Consider the following 18,249-nt stretch of genomic DNA (forward strand, 5'->3'; position numbering starts at 1 on the left):
CGGGGCTGCATTTTTTTCCCACATTTGTTTTGTCAGTCACAAGCGATGTGATGCTTTTTGTTTCTGAGTTACGACAGGTTAACAATGAAGTGGCTTCTAAAGAACCAAACTCCAATACATTACTGGATAATTGGTGGCACACATAGCTGCGTCATTTTGTGAGGACAATACATTGGTGTGAATGGTGAAAAAAAAAGAAAAAGAAAAAGAGCGGCTCTCCAACAGCAGGAATCAGTTGTTTATTTGTACAACAATGGATAATTTTGTTGTCTGTTTCAGGTCCATTCTACCCCAAACATGTACAATATAGGTGTCAAACTGGCACAGAAAGCTGAAGTTGAACTTTGTGTTGCTCTCCTCATTGCATTTGAATTTAAGGGAGAATCATACATGGAAATTTCAATGTATTAGAAAACAAGATCAGAGAAAATCTTGCCCCATGCTTTTATGTTAATAAATCCAACACAGTTTTTTTTTCACATTTCACCCTATGATTTAACCTGATCTTCATGTTTGCCATTTGCTTGCATGCATGAGAGAATCAAAAAATACTGAAAATATAAAAAGTAAAGACAAAGGAAAAACAAGCAAAAGAGATGAGACAAAGTTATATGTGACATTCTAGAAAAAAATTAAAAGGAGAGAAAATATGAGCTGTACAGAAGAGAGACAAAAAGTCAGAGAGACAGACATACTGAGAATGACTAAGAATGAAGCCAGAGACTGAGAGAGAAGATGGGTCAAAAGCAAGGAGACAAGAAAAGAAAAACAAAAAGTGTGACAGAAAAAGAAAGAGTCAGAAATATACAGTGGTAAAGAAAAACAGAAACAAAATGACAGAGAATGTCAGTGAGAGACAGGGTGAATACAAGATGGAGGAGAAAAGAGATGGTTCTAAAAATGAGTGAGAATGAGAGAAAGTTCTGCTAAGAAAGTTAGTGATGAAATGGTCGGCAGCAGAACATGATCAAAAGAAGTACAAGATTAATGAAAGAGGACGGAAAAAACAAAAGGATAAGAAAGGTTGAGGGCAAGAAAACAAACGAAGTGAGACACAGCAGGCTCCAGGTTGGATGTGAGCCATATTAATTTGTCATTCTGTGTGCTAGTGATGAAACTGATGGATGACACCCGAGGGACTGCTAACTGTTATAACTACAGCACACACACACAAACACAGACATACAGAGCTATCCTGGCTGCATCACTAACTTCAGTTTCAGGACCTATTGTTGTAACCCTTCATATCACCCATCAGCAGTATTTCATTAATAATTAAATATTTTTTAATTCTATAAGTAACTTTTGAAACATGTCAGTCTTAACTCCTCATTGTGATGACATCATCTTGGATTTTTGGATACAACAAAATTCTGATAACAAGACAGGGCCGTGTGGTCAATGTGTGATATTGAGGATGTAGTGGAAAACTGTTGGGGAACCACTGTAAACAATTACTTTCATGAAAAGTGGCTAAATATCAGCCGGTTTCAGCCTTGTACCTGTTGCTTCTTTCTCTGTGCTCACATATACAGTATTGTAGTTCAGCTAAATTCCCAATAAAGCTGTTCTCATTTACATGTTTTTCTGTTTGTCTAACAAACTCACTAAACACATAAGTTAAAGACAATGGTTGTCCAAAAGGTTGCTAGATTTGAAGAAGGGATCTGAAAAGTCAGTAAATCTAGTGACAAAGACACTAAATTGGAAACACTGCCTGTAAATGACCCTGATGACGTAATACTATTAGCGCCAACTCCTTCTGAAAGAAGGTTAGGTCAGTGGGGAAACGTCATCACTCAGTCAGTCAGTGACATTCACATTCATTATAGGGCTGGCCTTTCTGATGTGGTCCAGCCAAAAAACAGAAGACCACAAAATATTGTTAAAATGCCAAAATAATGGAATAAAGAACCTGAAAACCTGAAGAAATAGAAATGGTATTAAAATGCCAAAATAATAGACAAAAAAACAATAGAAAGAATTTTCTTTAAATTGGTGCAATTCATAGTTTAAAAAACATTGAAGAAGATAAACTAGGATTAAAAAGAAGAAAAAAACAAAACTAACAACAATTTGCAATTTTGTCTTATAACAGTGAAATTGTCACAGCAGGATAAAATACTTACACTGCAGTGTACACAAGCAATATGTCACTTATCTGTTGGGCTAAATATTTTGCATCCCTCTCTTCCATTGAAATAGCTTTCTTTCTGGAGAAATATTTCTTGAGAGGGCTGGGTTAAGGGCAGCTGTGCATTAGTTATACATGCTGTTTGCTTGATTCACAGCAGCAGCCAATTACTGAACGAAGCGCAGACTTGTTTGATTGGACAGTAGTAGGATGGAAATTTGCAGTATGAAAAAATGTGCTCAGACATCACAATTTGACAGAAATCCCATTTTCAAACAGTGGTTTGGAAATAAATAAAGGCTTAAAGATTGAGTTAATCATTTAATGTTTTAAAAATGATTCATAAAACATAACCATGCTGCAATAAATATCTTAAAATGACTCCTAACTTTATGAGTGGTACATGATGTGATGCACTTTCTCAACAGTAATTATTTTGAAAGTAGGTTTCCACTTAAATCAAAATGTGCCTCCAAGGGGCTCAAAATATTGTGCAGATAATGGCTCCACTGTTTCAAACATAGTGTAAAATCAATATTATTTTCTCCCATTTTAAGCCTGTTCTGGAACGACTGGTTCTCCTATTAAAGGTGAGCCAAATAAATCACTGGCTCAAATGAACTGTAAAATGAATTTGTCTGCAGTTTTTTTTTCATCACTGCCGTCACTTTATCATTAGCTAGCTAAGTAAAGGTAAAGGCAACAACATTTGATAGACTTATAGTGAGCATTTCTGCAAAATCCTGTCATTATAACAAAAGGTTTAGTCTTTTTCACCAATGTAATGTGCCAGGAAGGATCATGTCCTCTCTCCTCTATATAATGACGTCTTTGACAAAATGCGATGAAGCATCTGTGTTTAATATGACTATGGAGGTAAAACGTATCATTGATTTCCAGATCTTCCTGTCCTTTTGATATAATACAGCACATCACAGTAAAGTCTGGCCGTGAATGTGTTTGCCTCACAGAAGAAAAATAAGCTAAATAAAATCATTCCTAACTGGGCCATGAAAAAGCTGATTGAGTAAGTTTTGTTAATTAATGCCTGTTGTTTTCTCCGTAGCCGACCACTATTCCTCAAGAAGGGAGAGCAAAGCAAGCTCCTACTCTTCGTCTCATTTGCTTCTGCCTCATCCTTCCTGTCTTATATCCAGTATTTTGCAGTTCCACCACATCTCACTCCGTCTCTCTCCCTTTTCATCCTCACGCTGTTTCCCTCTTTAGTTGTTCTAAATCATTCATCTCATTTCCTTCCCTCTGACTTACTTCTGGCCCAGGTTGCCTCTCGTCTCTCACGCTCCTTGTCTCTGACACTTGTTGACTTCCCCTCGGTACGTCTCCTTAGGGAAATCCCACTGCCAACTTAAGTGCCTTTCCATTACTCTGAAAACTCAGGGGAACTTTTGCAAGATCAAACCTTCAAGGGCTGAGGGAGTAAGTCGACAACTACGCATCCTCAAGGGGTACATCTTACCTAGAGAATATGTTGTGAACATTTCCTCGGCAAAATGAGTCAAGGCAGATCTGCTAATGTGTCATTATATTATCAAAATATATATAAAAAAACTGAATGTATTCAGAGGATATAGACAATAAAGTATATTTTTCAATATGTTTTAACTTTCATTTCATTGGTTTTCATTCTTTGCAGGTGGAAAGTCAACTTGCAAAAACTTGAAACCTGAAAGACACGCACTGTAATTCGTAGCAGCAAATCGTTTCTCTCCTTTATTTCTTTGTCACAGAAACTTTTTCATTGCTTGATATAATGCAGGTGCAGGAGGATGGTGTGCTCAAGGATGCAGGAAAATTTAAGAAGGGTTGTGCAAAAGCAAAATACGAAATGCATGGCCAGCCGGCCTTTTTTTCCCGCAATTATGTAATTTTTCTTTGCACGAAGCATGGATAAGCTGTAAGCCATCTCCCCCCTCCTCCTCACCGCTTTGTTCTCCGCCTCCTCTACGCTTTCCTGCCTGGTTAAAAGCACACTGTTTCCATAGAGACGGAGTTACTGCCTGACAACTTGTGGTCAAGGAAGCGCGAGAAGGAATGAAGTAACGACAGTCAAACATTAAGAGTTTGCTTTTGTTATGCTTCAGAGACTCTAAACAAAAGTCAAAAGGGGCCTTGTCCATGGCTCCAGCCATCAAATGAAAACACCACATATCTTGCAGTTAAGTGGTTCTGGAAATATTAAATATTAGAACACAAGAACTAACTAGAAAGCTGTGACACAATTGGAGGATATAAATCAGTGAAATGAAGAGTGTTTACTATTACCTCAAGTTCAATATTAAGGTATATTTTAGCATGATGGTGGGGATAGTGAAAAGGTCACAGGTTCTCCTCAATTACTAGATTCTGCCTCTTGGAAATAAACAGCAAGAGAGACAGAGAAAAAAAAAAGATAAATGAACAAAAACAATACAAAAGAGAAGCCCTGCATGTATGACACTTAAAAATTTCTAGACTAAGTTGGTGCCATCGAACAAACCTGAGTTTGAAGTCTCACAGAGGATTAATCACTGAGTGCATGACTTCCACACTCAAATCAAAGTGAGCAGAGACAGCTTACATTGCCTCCTATTCTAGTGCCAGAAGAGACTGGCTGGCAATCAGCAGCTTCCAGCCACAACCACCTCTCAGGGCAATACACACACACACACACACACACACACACACACACACACACACACACACGTACCCGCGCACACATAGAACTTAAAAGCAAGGCACAGGCCTGGTTAAATGTCTCACAGCACTTCTGTGGGTAAAATGGCTTCACCTGCTGTTGAAGCCAGTTGACATCTCCCTTTATCCATCAGCTTTCCCCACTATTGCATCAGTACCCAGGGTCACTGTGGCCTCACACCTACACAAGGGGGTTGGCAGCAGAGCGTATGTGTGAATGCGTATTGATGCTTGACTTACACACGCTGCACACTTGAAGACAGCATGAATGCTCGCACGCATATCCACACACGCTCTGAGTGTGTTCGACCTCACTTCAAGCACACGGAACCAGTCTGTGGGAGCACACACACATCAATACTCACAAAGAGCCTGATTCAGACTTTGACTAAGTGACATGCTTGCACCCTGCTGTACTGCTTACATGTGTGCCCTTTGAGCAATGATGCATTGTCCGACTTGGGAATAGGTCCCTCATGACCTGCTTCTCAGCAGGCTAAAGTACACTCCTATCAAAATGCTTTAAACTTTCGTACTCAAATAATTGCTAAAGATCTGATGTGAATTGCTTTAGTTGAACCTTTACCATGGATAACTGAGCTCGCTATTGGTGTTTCATACAGATAGTTAAGGTTTCATGTTTAGAGAATTTCCAATATCCACCTCTGAAACTTTGAAACAATTTATTTAATTAAAAAGTAGTTCCAATTGTTTCTTGTTACATTTGAGCTTCTTGATGTGTCTTACTGAGTAACACAAATGTTTCCATTCATCTGGTTGGTGAGAGAAACTGAACACCGCTTTGTTAACTGATACTTTAAAGGAGCTATTTGGGAGGTTGCCTTTGCTGCATAGCCAACGTTAGCATTAACAGCTGTTTACTTACCAGTCTAGAAGATGCATCGTGAGTTCAGCATCAAACTTCTTTCCTCTACACACTAAGAGCTGTCTCCAGCAGTGGAAAGTAACGCCAATGTCTTGTTTTGCTCCTATTTCTATCAATCGAAGTTAGCAAGCTAACCAGCTAGCCCCGGCCTGTTCGGACTGTCTTGTAACTTTCCGATACCGAGTCACTGTGTCCCTTGCCCTGAAGAAGTACCAGTAGCTGCTCAGACGGTGTATCATATATTATTATAACCTCCTGAATTGTAAACACAACAATGGCTAAAGCACTTGCCAATACTGGGAAGTAAACAGCTGTTAATGCTAATGTTAATGCTAACAGCTATGTAGCAATACAAACGTTATCCTTAAAGTTCTAAATTGCACCGTCATGCTTATGACACTTATGACATTAAAACTTCCACTGAATTCTTGGAATGCACTTTTGCATAGTCTTTTTTCCCTCCCTTGCCTGATTCCATCACACAACTATCTACACACAAGTCTGTTCAATAATTAAAGCATCATAAAATGAGTAAATGAGCACGACCAGGATGCACAGTGAGTGCGAATATATTAAATCTGAATGGATGGGGCTTGAATCATTGAGGTGGGCTGTCTTTTGAAGATGATTTACAGTGATCACAGAGCTTATATTGCACTGATGTGACTGCAGGTAACGTGCCCTTTCCATCATGACACTGGGTGCTGCGTCAGCCACATACACTAGTGTTTCAGCTATAATATGAGGGGATACATCTAGTCTCTGTGGCCTGATGTACAGTACTGATGGTTTAAAGTCAACAAGCAGACACAGAGGGAAAGCGGTGCGGACGGGATATGTGCCGTTATCAGGGTACAGAGCTCAGAGAAGCATTTTTTAATGCACAAAAACATGACAGAAATATGCTTCGTAAGTGATGAGCAATGGATTTGGTCTACTTTACTGAAAGAAGCTTCTTAAAAATTCACAGTCACTGTTTTGCAATCTAAAAAAATTGTGTGCTTTTTGTAATTACTTACTTTTTTAAATGATGTATGTATCTATTCTAACCATAAGTTTTTACAAACTTTTGTAGATCAAAGTTTATTACACTTGTGACTTTTAAAACAATCATCTTGTCCCACTTCTGCCAGTTACTGGAACATTTTGAATATGCAATAAGTGCATTTACTGTCTATTCGTGTTTGATAGTGGCTAGAGGATTGGAGTGAGTGTCCTTATATATTTTTTTTTAATGACGCCCTGTTCTCCTCTAAATCCATTAGTCACCTTTTGTGAGCAGAACAAATATCTACAGTGTCATTGTTTGCTATAAGACGAAGAGAGCCTTGCAAGTATACAGTGATCCTATTGAAATTCAAAAGTGAAGCTGTGTGCAGATAAACAAATGCAATTCTACTGCCAATCCCTGCTTATGCATGCGGCTGTGGATGTACCGTGTAGAGATGAATGTTAGCTGATGAACACAATGTTTCAGTTTGGTCATGTTTCCCGGCTGCGACAGCGGATCAGCGTAATCAAATGAAGGCCGAATTCAAAGATGGTTGTGGTCAAACCCATGAGTAGTGAGTACTTTTAACATCAACATTTTGAGGGATGTCATAGCTGGTGTGATCCCATTGCAAAATTTTAATTTTGGACTAGAGGATAGAGCAATGATTGTCTAGAGGAAGCTTTAAAGGACTTTACAGATTCTAAAACTGGCTGTTCAGTATGATAATGGGGAGTGCATACATACACAGACATACAATACCAAAAATTTTAGAACACCATTTTCCAGTAGTTACTGAAATGTGTAGCCTACTCTGAAATCAAAGCATAGAAAAAATAAATAACAATGATTAAAAAAACAAAATTCTGACTCATTCAGCATCTAAATGCAGTTGTGACCTTTTTTACAATGGAAATAAAACACCATTTTTCACCATTCTGATTCTTCCTGCACTACAGGGTAGTCCTAATAATGGATCAGAGGCTGCAGTAAGTTTGTTTCAACACCGCCTCTGTGCAGACAGAGGGGTTTGTAAGTCATCAACCTGTAGAGATTGTTGCATTAACTTTTCAAGGCTTCATTTATATCCACTGCTGCCGGAAAGTAAGTCAACCAATTTCTTATTCTCTGAAAAAGGCCTGTTTTCTAGGAACTTTTTCAGTTTTTGGTGAGTCAGTTTTTTATCATGGGCAGTTTGGACGACTTAAACTCCAATAAAAACTGGAAAAATGTGGGTGCTTTTGATCACATAAAACACAACATAATTAAACTAGTTAAACTGCACAGCAGGCAGACCAGACGTCTACACAAACAAAGGAAATCTTGATGAAGCATGACAAAGTTTTGGGTTTAAGATCAGTAAAGACATGAAATGACATCTAAAAATAAATTCACAGATCTCAAATAGAGACATAACATTACCACGACCTTTAAAAGCCCTCAGCAAGGCCACAGGTAAATATTAACCAAAAACAAACTTTAGTTGAATTTACATATCATCTCCTGATACACACGGCTATTCATAGACACCTACAGTATGTGTCTGATGGCTCCACTCCAGGTGCCATGATTTGAATACTAAACAAATGCATCTCTGCTAATAACAGTATACCTGGTAAGAGATTAACTAGATTTGATGAGATGTACAAAAACATTTTTTTTTATGGTTTTAGTCTTTAAACTAACTTTTAGGACAGCCATAAGGGAATATTACAGAAGAACGTTCCAGGTTCTATGAATTTCACAATACATACTAGTATTCTATATCCATAAATGTGTTTCGGGTCCAAGAAATTGCCCTGTGCAGTACTGTTCTGTCAAAGCATACTCATAGAAAAGCTAATGGGCACTGCTTTGATGGTTGGAAGCTCCCTTTTTAAGTCTGTTTGTCACTGTCAAATCCAAAAGTGCCCCTCTCACATAAGAGGATCCAGGGTTCAACGATCATGGACGCATTTAATAGAATTACAGTTTATAGTCTGGTAGAAATGGTTTATATCCTTTCCAAATAAATCAGGGTCTACTCTGCTCTCTATGGACTGCACAGTAAAATTTCAAGGTACACTTGCTCATTTGGAAGCACAGCAAGTGAAAATGTCACTAAATCCCCTAATTAATACGCACTCAGTGGACACTTTGTTAGGTACACTGCAACATCTCACTTCACTGCGCACTGAGTCAAGTGTAACTAACTGGCAGGTATAGCCTGTAAAGCATTCAGAGAGGGTGCAGAGGCTCGGGTGCTGCTACGGATGTGACAACGGGTAAGAAACAGCATTCGTTTTCATTACAATATAATTCCTGGTGCAGGCTCTGACTCTGCGCCGTTCCTAGATCTCAAACCTTTGTGATGAAGCACAAAAACTGAGAGCGATGGAGGGAGACTATGTATAACACTGTATTCTGGTATTCTGCACATAGAAAAGTACTCCCTAGTATTGGACAATGAAGTCAAAGCTCATTTGGTTCAAACTGTTGTGTTTTGCTTTTAGGAGCTTTGTGCCATCCATCCAGCACTGTTACGACAATATGTGTTATGAGATGAGGTCCTGTATTTACATATTTACACACACACACACACACACACACACACACACACACACACACACACACACACACACACACACACACACACACACACACACACACACACACACACCATAATCGGACGCCTTAATGGCACACAATGCTTGTTTGTGAGTTACTACAATTGCATTTTGTATTTCTTTTATATTTAAGACAGTGCACTTATAGTAATTTGTGCAGTTACAACAATTTGTCTGTTGCCTGCTGTGTGTTATTATTTACTGGGGTAAAGAAAAAACAGATTTAGTTAGTCACAACTGGGAATAGAGGAGGCAGCATGTAGAAGTATTCATGCATACGTAACAGCACTACAACAAATACGGAGAAAAGCACTCACTCCTTTTAATAATCTAAACTGTGAGCCTTAATAATGATAAACATTTTATAAATATGAAGAGTTATGTTGAAATGTTAGCCTGGAGGAAGTCTACACTTTGCCTGGCCTTGCCTGCTCTCGTTTTCCTGAGGTTTTCTGCTAATCAATAATCGAGCAGTATTGTCTTTTGTAATTTTCTAATGACATTAGTGGCATGTAATTTATGCAAATAGGCCTTTCCAGGAAATACAGTGTGAGTTACTGGAAAAGGGGAATATGGAGCAAGTAAAACAGATGTACCTTTTGTGTCTAAAAGCTGCAGAATAATTGGATACCTAACTCTTTTGTCCACACTTGTATGCATTGTGTTTTGTTATTGCTCTAACCAACGTTCCAAGGCCTACTCTGAGATTCTTAAGCATCCGTCTTCAGTATGTATGTTGGCGTTATATATTTGCTGTCAGTGTGTGTTGTCTGGTATAAAAAAAATTCAATTTAAAAGGAGAGAATTAAATATTTTTTTCCATAGTTGTTAAGACACGCTGCATCAGAGGAAGACTTTAACTCAAGTACAGTGTGACTGTCATCCAGCCGGACTGTGCTGATCTACCTTTAGTTAATCATCAATCTTCTTGCCGTCTCTGTTTTGACTATGCACTCATATACAAAAGCTGGTGCCTTTAATTGGCTTACATCACCTTGCGACAGAATAAAAAAACCCTGACACCGAAGCAAAATCACCAAACTGACAGCATTCTGGCCCTGACCTCAGAAGGTAAGAGACTTTTTTAAAATCACGGGCGAAAAAATGAATGTAATTCATTACAGATGTTAGGATAAGCTAAATTACATTCCTGAATTTAAACCCAGTAAGCACAGTATGGATATGTTAAGAATGAGGGATTAAACCTTTTTTTTTTTTTTTATATATATAATATCTGTTGATTTTTTTCACTTCGGCACTATGACTCCTAACTTTGTTAACTGCATGTTCAGTAACTTTTATTTTGTTATCCTCTGCTTTTCATTTAGTCTTTCCACCACACAAACCTTATAACTATGAAAGATGACCCTTGTGTTGTTCATTCTGGTGTTCAGGTAAGGACTTATTCTCTTGGTGTTGGTCTCCCCATGATATTCAGTGGGTGTTGTTGTGCACGCATGCGAGTCTAAGAGGTTTAGGACCTCCAAATATTTCTCCCCCCAAATATCTTTTGTCATCAGTAGTTTTTGAATAAGACACACTGACATGCTGTTTTAATAACAAGCAACACCTGCACAAGTTACTTAGTGTATGCATAAGAGAGGTTTTGTAGTCAGTGTGTGACATATTGTTTTCATTGTATCTTTTAACCTAGTACACTTCCATTTTTTAACAGTCCAGTTGTCTCATTGATGATGTTTGTTTGTTCTTCTAGACTGCAGTAATTCTAAGTACAGTGCAATAATAATATCTTTTTCTTCCATTTTTACAGGATTTGTTCACTTTACATTTGCATCAAATCGTCTGCGAGTTTTCCGTTTTATTGACCAAGAGAAACTTTGGAACGTGTCATTGGAAAACTGTAACAGCACAAATGAGTCATTTGTAACTCTGTATGATAAAGATGACGGCGATTTCCTAAATAAGTTTGTGGGTAATCTCCAAGGAAGCCCGTGGCTTGGTCTGCGTAAGAGTCGAAAGAATGTTACCACTTGGTCAAATGGCATCCCTTTCATGTCCAATAAATCAGATGTGACTGTAACACATGGGATGCCAATATGTGGAGGTATTGAACAGAGCAAGTGGACAGGTTTTAACTGTTCAGACAAAAAGCATTTCATGTGCTACAAGGGTAAGTTTCAACATACAGCATTTGATTTTATTTTGATGTTGCATAGTTTTAGCTAAAAAGAAGACTTCAATCAAAGTAATATAAAACAGCAGGGATGGTTCAAAGACAGCTTAGGTCGCAAGCTAGGTGTCCAGACTATTTTCTTATAATTAAAGAGGGTGTCCTGAATGTTGAGACTTCCTGCCCCTCTTCCCTGAGAGAAAAGTTTTGTTTGTGTGTTTGTTTTTAGTTAATTCAGCATGATTATATGATTAACTTACAAGTGAAACCAAGTGGCACTTCACAAACCCTTATAAATTATAATAATTCAATTAAAAAATAATAATATTTTTGTTTTTGCAGATAATAATTACATCCTGATTGAAAATGAAAAAAAGATCTGGTGTCAGGCACAGCTGTACTGCAGGAGATACTTCACTGACTTGGTTAGCATCAGTAATGAAATGCAAAACACACAAGTGATTGAGGAAGGAAAGAACAAAACCTTTTGGATTGGACTCCTGCATGATGAATGGGAGTGGGTGGACAACAGCTGCTCAACATTCAGAGATTGGGATTCTGATGTTTCCAATCAATCCATAAAGTGCTCAGCTCTGTCAAACTCAAATATGTCCATGGCAGGAGCTGAGTGTGATGATGAAGACAAACCTACATTTTGTTCCAAAGGTATGCAATAAACAAGTAATACAAACAGGTATTTTAATAAACCTGAAATGGAGTTGCATTATTGTGGAAGCTTGAAGTGCTTTATATCTTATATATTATAAGAGCAACTGACAACACAAGAAAAGAAACAATTACAAACTTCCAAAGAAGTAAAGAAACAACAAAATAATAGAGGAACGGCTGAACGCATCAAATGTGTGAATTATGTGGTTTAACTTATGTTATAACCTGAAAATCTTACTTCCCTCATTTGCCTGCTTTTCAGGCAAAGTGAGAATCCAAGTCGTCCGCCTAAATTTAACTTGGGAAAAAGCCTTCAACTACTGCGCGGATAACCACACAAGCCTGCTGCAGATTGAGGATAGTGAAGATCAGAGAGCTGTAGAACAATGGCTTAATCACACCTCTGGTGATGGTCCATTCTGGATCGGTCTGAGGCAGAGTCGTGTCTTTGGGTTCTGGATTTGGTGTGACAAGACAGTGTACTACAGCCACTGGAAGGACGGCAGACAGCCTGAGATGCCCATGTCTGACAACTGTGGTGTCATCGACAAGACAGACTACACGTGGAGGGATGAAAACTGTTGGCACGAGCACCCTTTTATTTGCGAGGAGGAGATTTCATTCATGAATAAATAGTCTATAGTTCTAAATCTGTTTGATAAATTGAAGTGAGGGTTGATTCCCAATCATGGAAATGAAACTCAGAAACAAAATCTACTGATTGTTAATGGATGTCTATCTTGAAATCAGTTGTTACAATTTAACATGAAGTTGTATGTTGTAATGATAAAATTTGCCATTTTACTTTTACTACTTTATAGCCTATACTGTGTTACCATTACTATTATTACTGTTATTATTTAGTGTAACTGTGTTAAAAGTTCATTGCAGTTTGTAGTTAATTAGAAGAATAGATCTTGATCACCTGTAAATAATGGCATATTTTCATCTGACATTTTGGTGTCAATTCCACTTGGGGCCACTTGTTCCAGTGATAATTTCAAAGCATATTCTACTTTTCTAGTGTTAAAATCAAATCCCTTCCAGATAATTTGCTTTCTTGCAATAAAAGACAATGATTTTCCAATCCAACCAGTGGGAATGTTACCACAAACTAAGAAATGTGTCTTGATCAATGCTTACTTGTATATATGAATAAATCTCCCTGATAAGTAACATTCCAGTGAAGGTTTTTCCTATTTAGTCAGAATGCGTCCACTGATATAGCTTAGAAATTACATCTAAGTGCAGCTGCTATAGTAACCTACTTCATACTATAACTAACCTATTTCCTATCAATGAGTGATGACCAAAAAGAAAACACACTTGTGAATTCATCCTGCCTCAACAATGCTTTTTTGTAATTTCATTTTTTTTTCTAATCACTTCACATAGCCATTACCTTCTCCACATTTTCATATAGCCGGGTAAAGGTCTCTTTCTTTGACTCAAAAATATTCAAATACAGCATTAAAACATGGGAAATTAAAAGGAGATAGATTAAAAAACACAGAAGTGAGTATCAGGACAGACGGAAGGGGAAATGAAAAACATGAAAACAGGAAGCTTGGACAACTTCCAGAGCCATTATTCACACCGTGGACAAACTTGGAATGAAGGCTCAATCCGTCACACCTTCACTCATCATTATAACTCATCATACAGCTCGCAGTGTGAATGTGTGTGTGTGTGCGCGTGTGAGTGTGTTTGTAGGCCTCTTGATCATTGCTCATTCCAGGGGAACAGACTTTCTCCTGACTTGTCGCTCAGCTCACTTCTCTGACCATTATGTGATGCGCGTGTACATCGCATAAATGGTGACATGTGTGTGTGTGTGTGTGTGTGTGTGTGTGTGTGCGTGCGTGCGTGCGTGCGTGCGTGCGTGCGTGTGTGTGTGTGTGTGATCATAGCTCATCGAGAGGAATCAGAGCTTCTCAGGAAACACACCTCTCTACAGCATGAATCACCAGCCAGTGAGAATCCTGACTTGCAGCCAAGCGCATTTCTTGGGTGCAAGGGCAGCATATTTTCGCTGGCAGAGACGTGGACCAAATAAGAGGCAGAGGTATGGCCCCATTTGGGGGTTGAATGACGGCCCGACCCTGGTGACCATTCAGGCCAGGCCGAATCATAGTACAGTCATACCTCCAGACCTATATGCACCAACCCGTCTCTGTTCCACTATGTACAGTATTATTCCACGGAGGTTCCCCTGAAAGTCGTACTACTCCCGTTTGCCATTACTGATGATTCTCTGGTGACACCCACATGAGGCTTTGACGGCATGTGCATACCAACGCACAGGAGGCACAGTTACTGGATACTGGAAAAAAGTTATTTCCATGCAAAACTATGGACATTTACATTTACTGGACTAGTCTTATATCTACAATACAGTGAACCCACAAATAAGAAATTACTTTGCTCATGTCACTTTTGTTTGGCTTGCTACATATGCTGCTCCATATACAAACAGTTTTGTTTTAAATGGCAAACTAAACAATTGTAGAAGAAGTACTCATAATATCAGAGTGTAGCATTATTATTATTATTACTATTATTATTAACATCATTATTGTAGCTCAGTAAAAGTAAATGTAAGTATTGAAGTAAAGTATAAGCATCTCAAAATTGTACTTAAATACATTATTTATGCAATTAGTTTCTTTCAACGGCAGGTAGAGCTGTAGATTGGGGTGTTGATTCTCAGTGAGTTTGATAGTATTCATCTTGATTCAATGTTAATATCTCCAATATTTCTAAACGCAGGTTTATGTCCTTTAACAAACTGTCCAACCTATATATAATAATGACATAACATGGCTTTTAGAAATATAATATCTATGGAAATATGTAGTCTTTCAATTCGTGGGTCTCACAACCCAGACAGAAAAAAAAAAAAAAATCAGTGGAGAAGACTAAGATCCATAAAAATGATACACTATATACAATATGATATATACGCATTAGACAGCTGCCACAGAGAGCCTAGCAACAATAAAATCTCTCATCAGCTTTTTAGCTATTTTTTTTATTACTGGCTGCCTGTGAACTCAGGACTGCTGGAGGATGACTTAGGGACTGGTTTATTTCTAACTGGAAACTCTGCAGTAAGTTGCCTGGTGCCACGGCTAGCATGCAACTGACTTAATGGTGAGTGGACTACCTGGACTACTACCAGGTTGCCAACACAATCACCATTACAGACCACGCATGCAAGATTGCTGTTTAAGAGTCTCATCCTCCATGCTTTAATAGTGGACGGAGGAGGGATGGGAGTTCAAGCTACCTTATTACACCTGCAGTGTGTTAACAATTAAAGGTATTGGTCTGCATGGATAGTAAGGCACTTAATGGACAGTACTGGAAAAAGTGTATTATCTTTTATGAGTACTTGTAAACCAACCCATCCCTCAAACACACTATGCTAGTGAACACAAAGTGTCACAAGAGTGGATGAGAAATAAACTGACACTAAGAAAAAACACAGAATATACACAATACAATGGGATAATTTGCCAATGTTTTCCCACCTGCTCAAAACCTAAAGAGATAAAAAAAAGTAGACTTTTGTTTCTTTAAAAAAAAAAATTTCTACACAGGTTGTATCATGGCTGTGGCCGAAATTTGTCTGAAGGCACAAAGAGACGAGAGTCGGAGAGTAAGAGATAGAGAGAGAGAGAGCGACACAAAGTTATAGAAAGACAGAAAGAGGGGGAACGCCGAAGGGAAGTAGAAAAAGAGGAGCAGATGGAAGGAGGGAAAGCGAGACGAGCAGTAGGGCCTGTCAAACTATTAACGTCATGGTGTGAGCCCGGGGCTCCTGGTGACACTAGAGATGAGTGGACATATTTAGAATAGCGCTCCAAATGTCCACACACACACACACACACACACACACACACACACACACACACACACACACACACACACACACACACACACACACGCACTGGACCTTCTCTGCAGCAGCTAGCCAATCGATTATCATCCTATAATCCTTGGTATGAACTTGCACTGTTAAGTTCATGGATGAAGCCCATATCTTTAGAGCAAACAAATACAAAAAATAGATGTCAAGTGTTTTTTTTTGTTTTTTTTAAATAGGTTACTACCCATGTATAACTTCATGGGTGCATGCACTTCAGTAAAGTTGTTCCATTTACTTCACTCCACCTCACAGGGAAATAATGTTTGGAATATTACACTTTTCACTCCACCAGATTCCTTTTAAGAAAAGTTACAATGACTAGTTTTTAGATCAAAATTTCCATCCAAAATATATGATCAGCCTGTCAAATGTGATGCAATGTCATAATTAAAACTACCTAACCGTATATGAAGTACTATAATTGAAATAGCTCCATGTGGATCAGTCAAGTACTGTGTATACATTAATACATCGGTTATAACCATTAATAATCCATTAATATGAATTATATGACAATGTAACACTGTGAAATTAGTATTTTCACCTTGTTCTATTCATACTTCCACTTAGATAATGTATTTTACTACTGGTGGAGTCTGCTACTATCAATAGGGCGCTCTGAAATTCACCATATTGGACATTTTGAAAAGGGTTCAATAGTGCTAGGGTGCATCCCATGAGTTTGACAACAGTATGAGAAAAGCCTTTTTATTCTCCCAATATACTGCAATTACTTTCTCCAATGTTCAGTGTCAAATTAATAATTCATTTTGAGTCAGCAGGAATATGTCACTATTTCCCCAATGCTATGTTGTAACAGCAGAGTCACAAAATACAGCCTCTCTGTGCGTCGCAGATTCCTTACACAGCTGTTAGCTGGGTGGCTCTTGGCCTGCCTTTCCTGTATATTTTCTATTTTCTGTTACTTCCATAGTGTATCAATGAACAAAAAAATATTTATAGTATTTTCTTTTTTGCAGAGACAACCTTGAACATACACACACATACTCAAGCTGGTTCTAAACATGTATGTATCCTCACTGTACAGAAAGCTTACCCAAAGCAGGCATGTGCACTCATATATACATGCACGCACGCACGCACGCACGCACGCACGCACACACACACACACACACACACACACACACACACACACACACACACACACACACACATATATATAGTGCGCTGAATAGATTCGAGATGTTTATTATAATTGCTAGTTGGTCACCACTGGCTACTGAAGTCCCTGCCCCTTTGCTTCAGCAGTGAAGCTCTTTCATAATTAGTATTCCAGTCCAGACCCTAACAACCTTTCATGAGGTTTCTGCCGCTAATGGCTGATTTCACAATATCTGCATGAGTAATGGCATTTCAGACATGTTCAGTGTGGAGACGGCTAATTTACATTGGAAATTGGCCATCGGAGCTGCCTATGGGTCATGGTAGTAGAGTTGATGCAGAGGTAGGTGTGTGTGTGTGTGTGTGTGTGTATGTGTGTGTCTATTCGCTCACTAAACCTTTGACCAGTGAGAAGTTCAAGCTTGTCCCAACCCACCAATCTTCACCTTCACTGTTGTGCTCATTCATGTGTATTCATGCCTCATTTTCTGTTTGCACATTCATGTCTGTGTGCACTGTGGAGCACTGAAGTGAGAAGTTCACACCATGTGGCCTTGTCGCTGCCTTTCTCACTATTATTCCTCCTTCCTTTATGCCCTCCTGCACTCTACCATACAATCCAGTCTCTATTACAGATTTAGAAAACAGCCACATTTCTCCTGCAGTCCCCTTTTACAAGACTATAAACACCCACCCTCAAGTTGTCCCACCACTGCTCTGACAACACAAATACAAATCCCATTTGCAAGTGTGTCTAGTGTGAGTGTGTACTGCAGAAATTTAACAAGCAGCAAGGCACAGAAATGTGTGTATCAGACACCAGATGCACTGATTTCCCAAGGCGCTAAAGGAATTAAAATATATATATATATATTCTGGCTGGTAAGAGACCTATTGTCCCCTTTTGATTTTCCTCAAATGTTTTCACATTCTCCCCCAAAAAGCGACATATTCAGAACATTTGCATTCTGTTTAGTTGTTTTCTTGTATTTAAAAATCTTGCCAGCACATTGCTCAAAAATGCTTTAATTGAAGGGACTCCTGCTGCACCTATTCTCCTGCATGTTGAAATATTTTTGAAAATG

The 18,249-nt window shown here is 38.6% G+C and overlaps 1 protein-coding gene across 1 annotated transcript; it reads left to right on the forward strand.

Annotated features, from left to right (window-relative positions):
• Window positions 1-11,085: 11,085 nt before the first annotated feature.
• On the forward strand, window positions 11,086-13,273 carry LOC111224914 (macrophage mannose receptor 1-like). The gene is made up of 3 exons (XM_022749612.1): window positions 11,086-11,442; window positions 11,785-12,108; window positions 12,374-13,273. Exons 1-3 carry the CDS (start codon window positions 11,325-11,327, stop codon window positions 12,745-12,747), a joined length of 816 nt encoding a protein of 271 aa, XP_022605333.1. The 5' UTR covers window positions 11,086-11,324; the 3' UTR covers window positions 12,748-13,273.
• Window positions 13,274-18,249: the final 4,976 nt, after the last annotated feature.

The sequence above is a fragment of the Seriola dumerili genome, unplaced genomic scaffold (genome assembly GCF_002260705.1).
Source record: "Seriola dumerili isolate Sdu_G_001 unplaced genomic scaffold, Sdu_1.0 BDQW01000138.1, whole genome shotgun sequence".
Taxonomy (NCBI): Eukaryota; Metazoa; Chordata; class Actinopteri; order Carangiformes; family Carangidae; genus Seriola; species Seriola dumerili.

Bases quoted from the DNA above. Each gene is read 5' to 3' on its own strand.
- LOC111224914 (XM_022749612.1), top strand. From the start codon at position 11,325: ATGTCCAATAAATCAGATGTGACTGTAACACATGGGATGCCAATATGT. The intron at 11,443-11,784 runs GTAAGTTTCAAC...TTGTTTTTGCAG, and splicing joins GCATTTCATGTGCTACAAGG to ATAATAATTACATCCTGATT. The intron at 12,109-12,373 runs GTATGCAATAAA...CCTGCTTTTCAG, and splicing joins ACCTACATTTTGTTCCAAAG to GCAAAGTGAGAATCCAAGTC.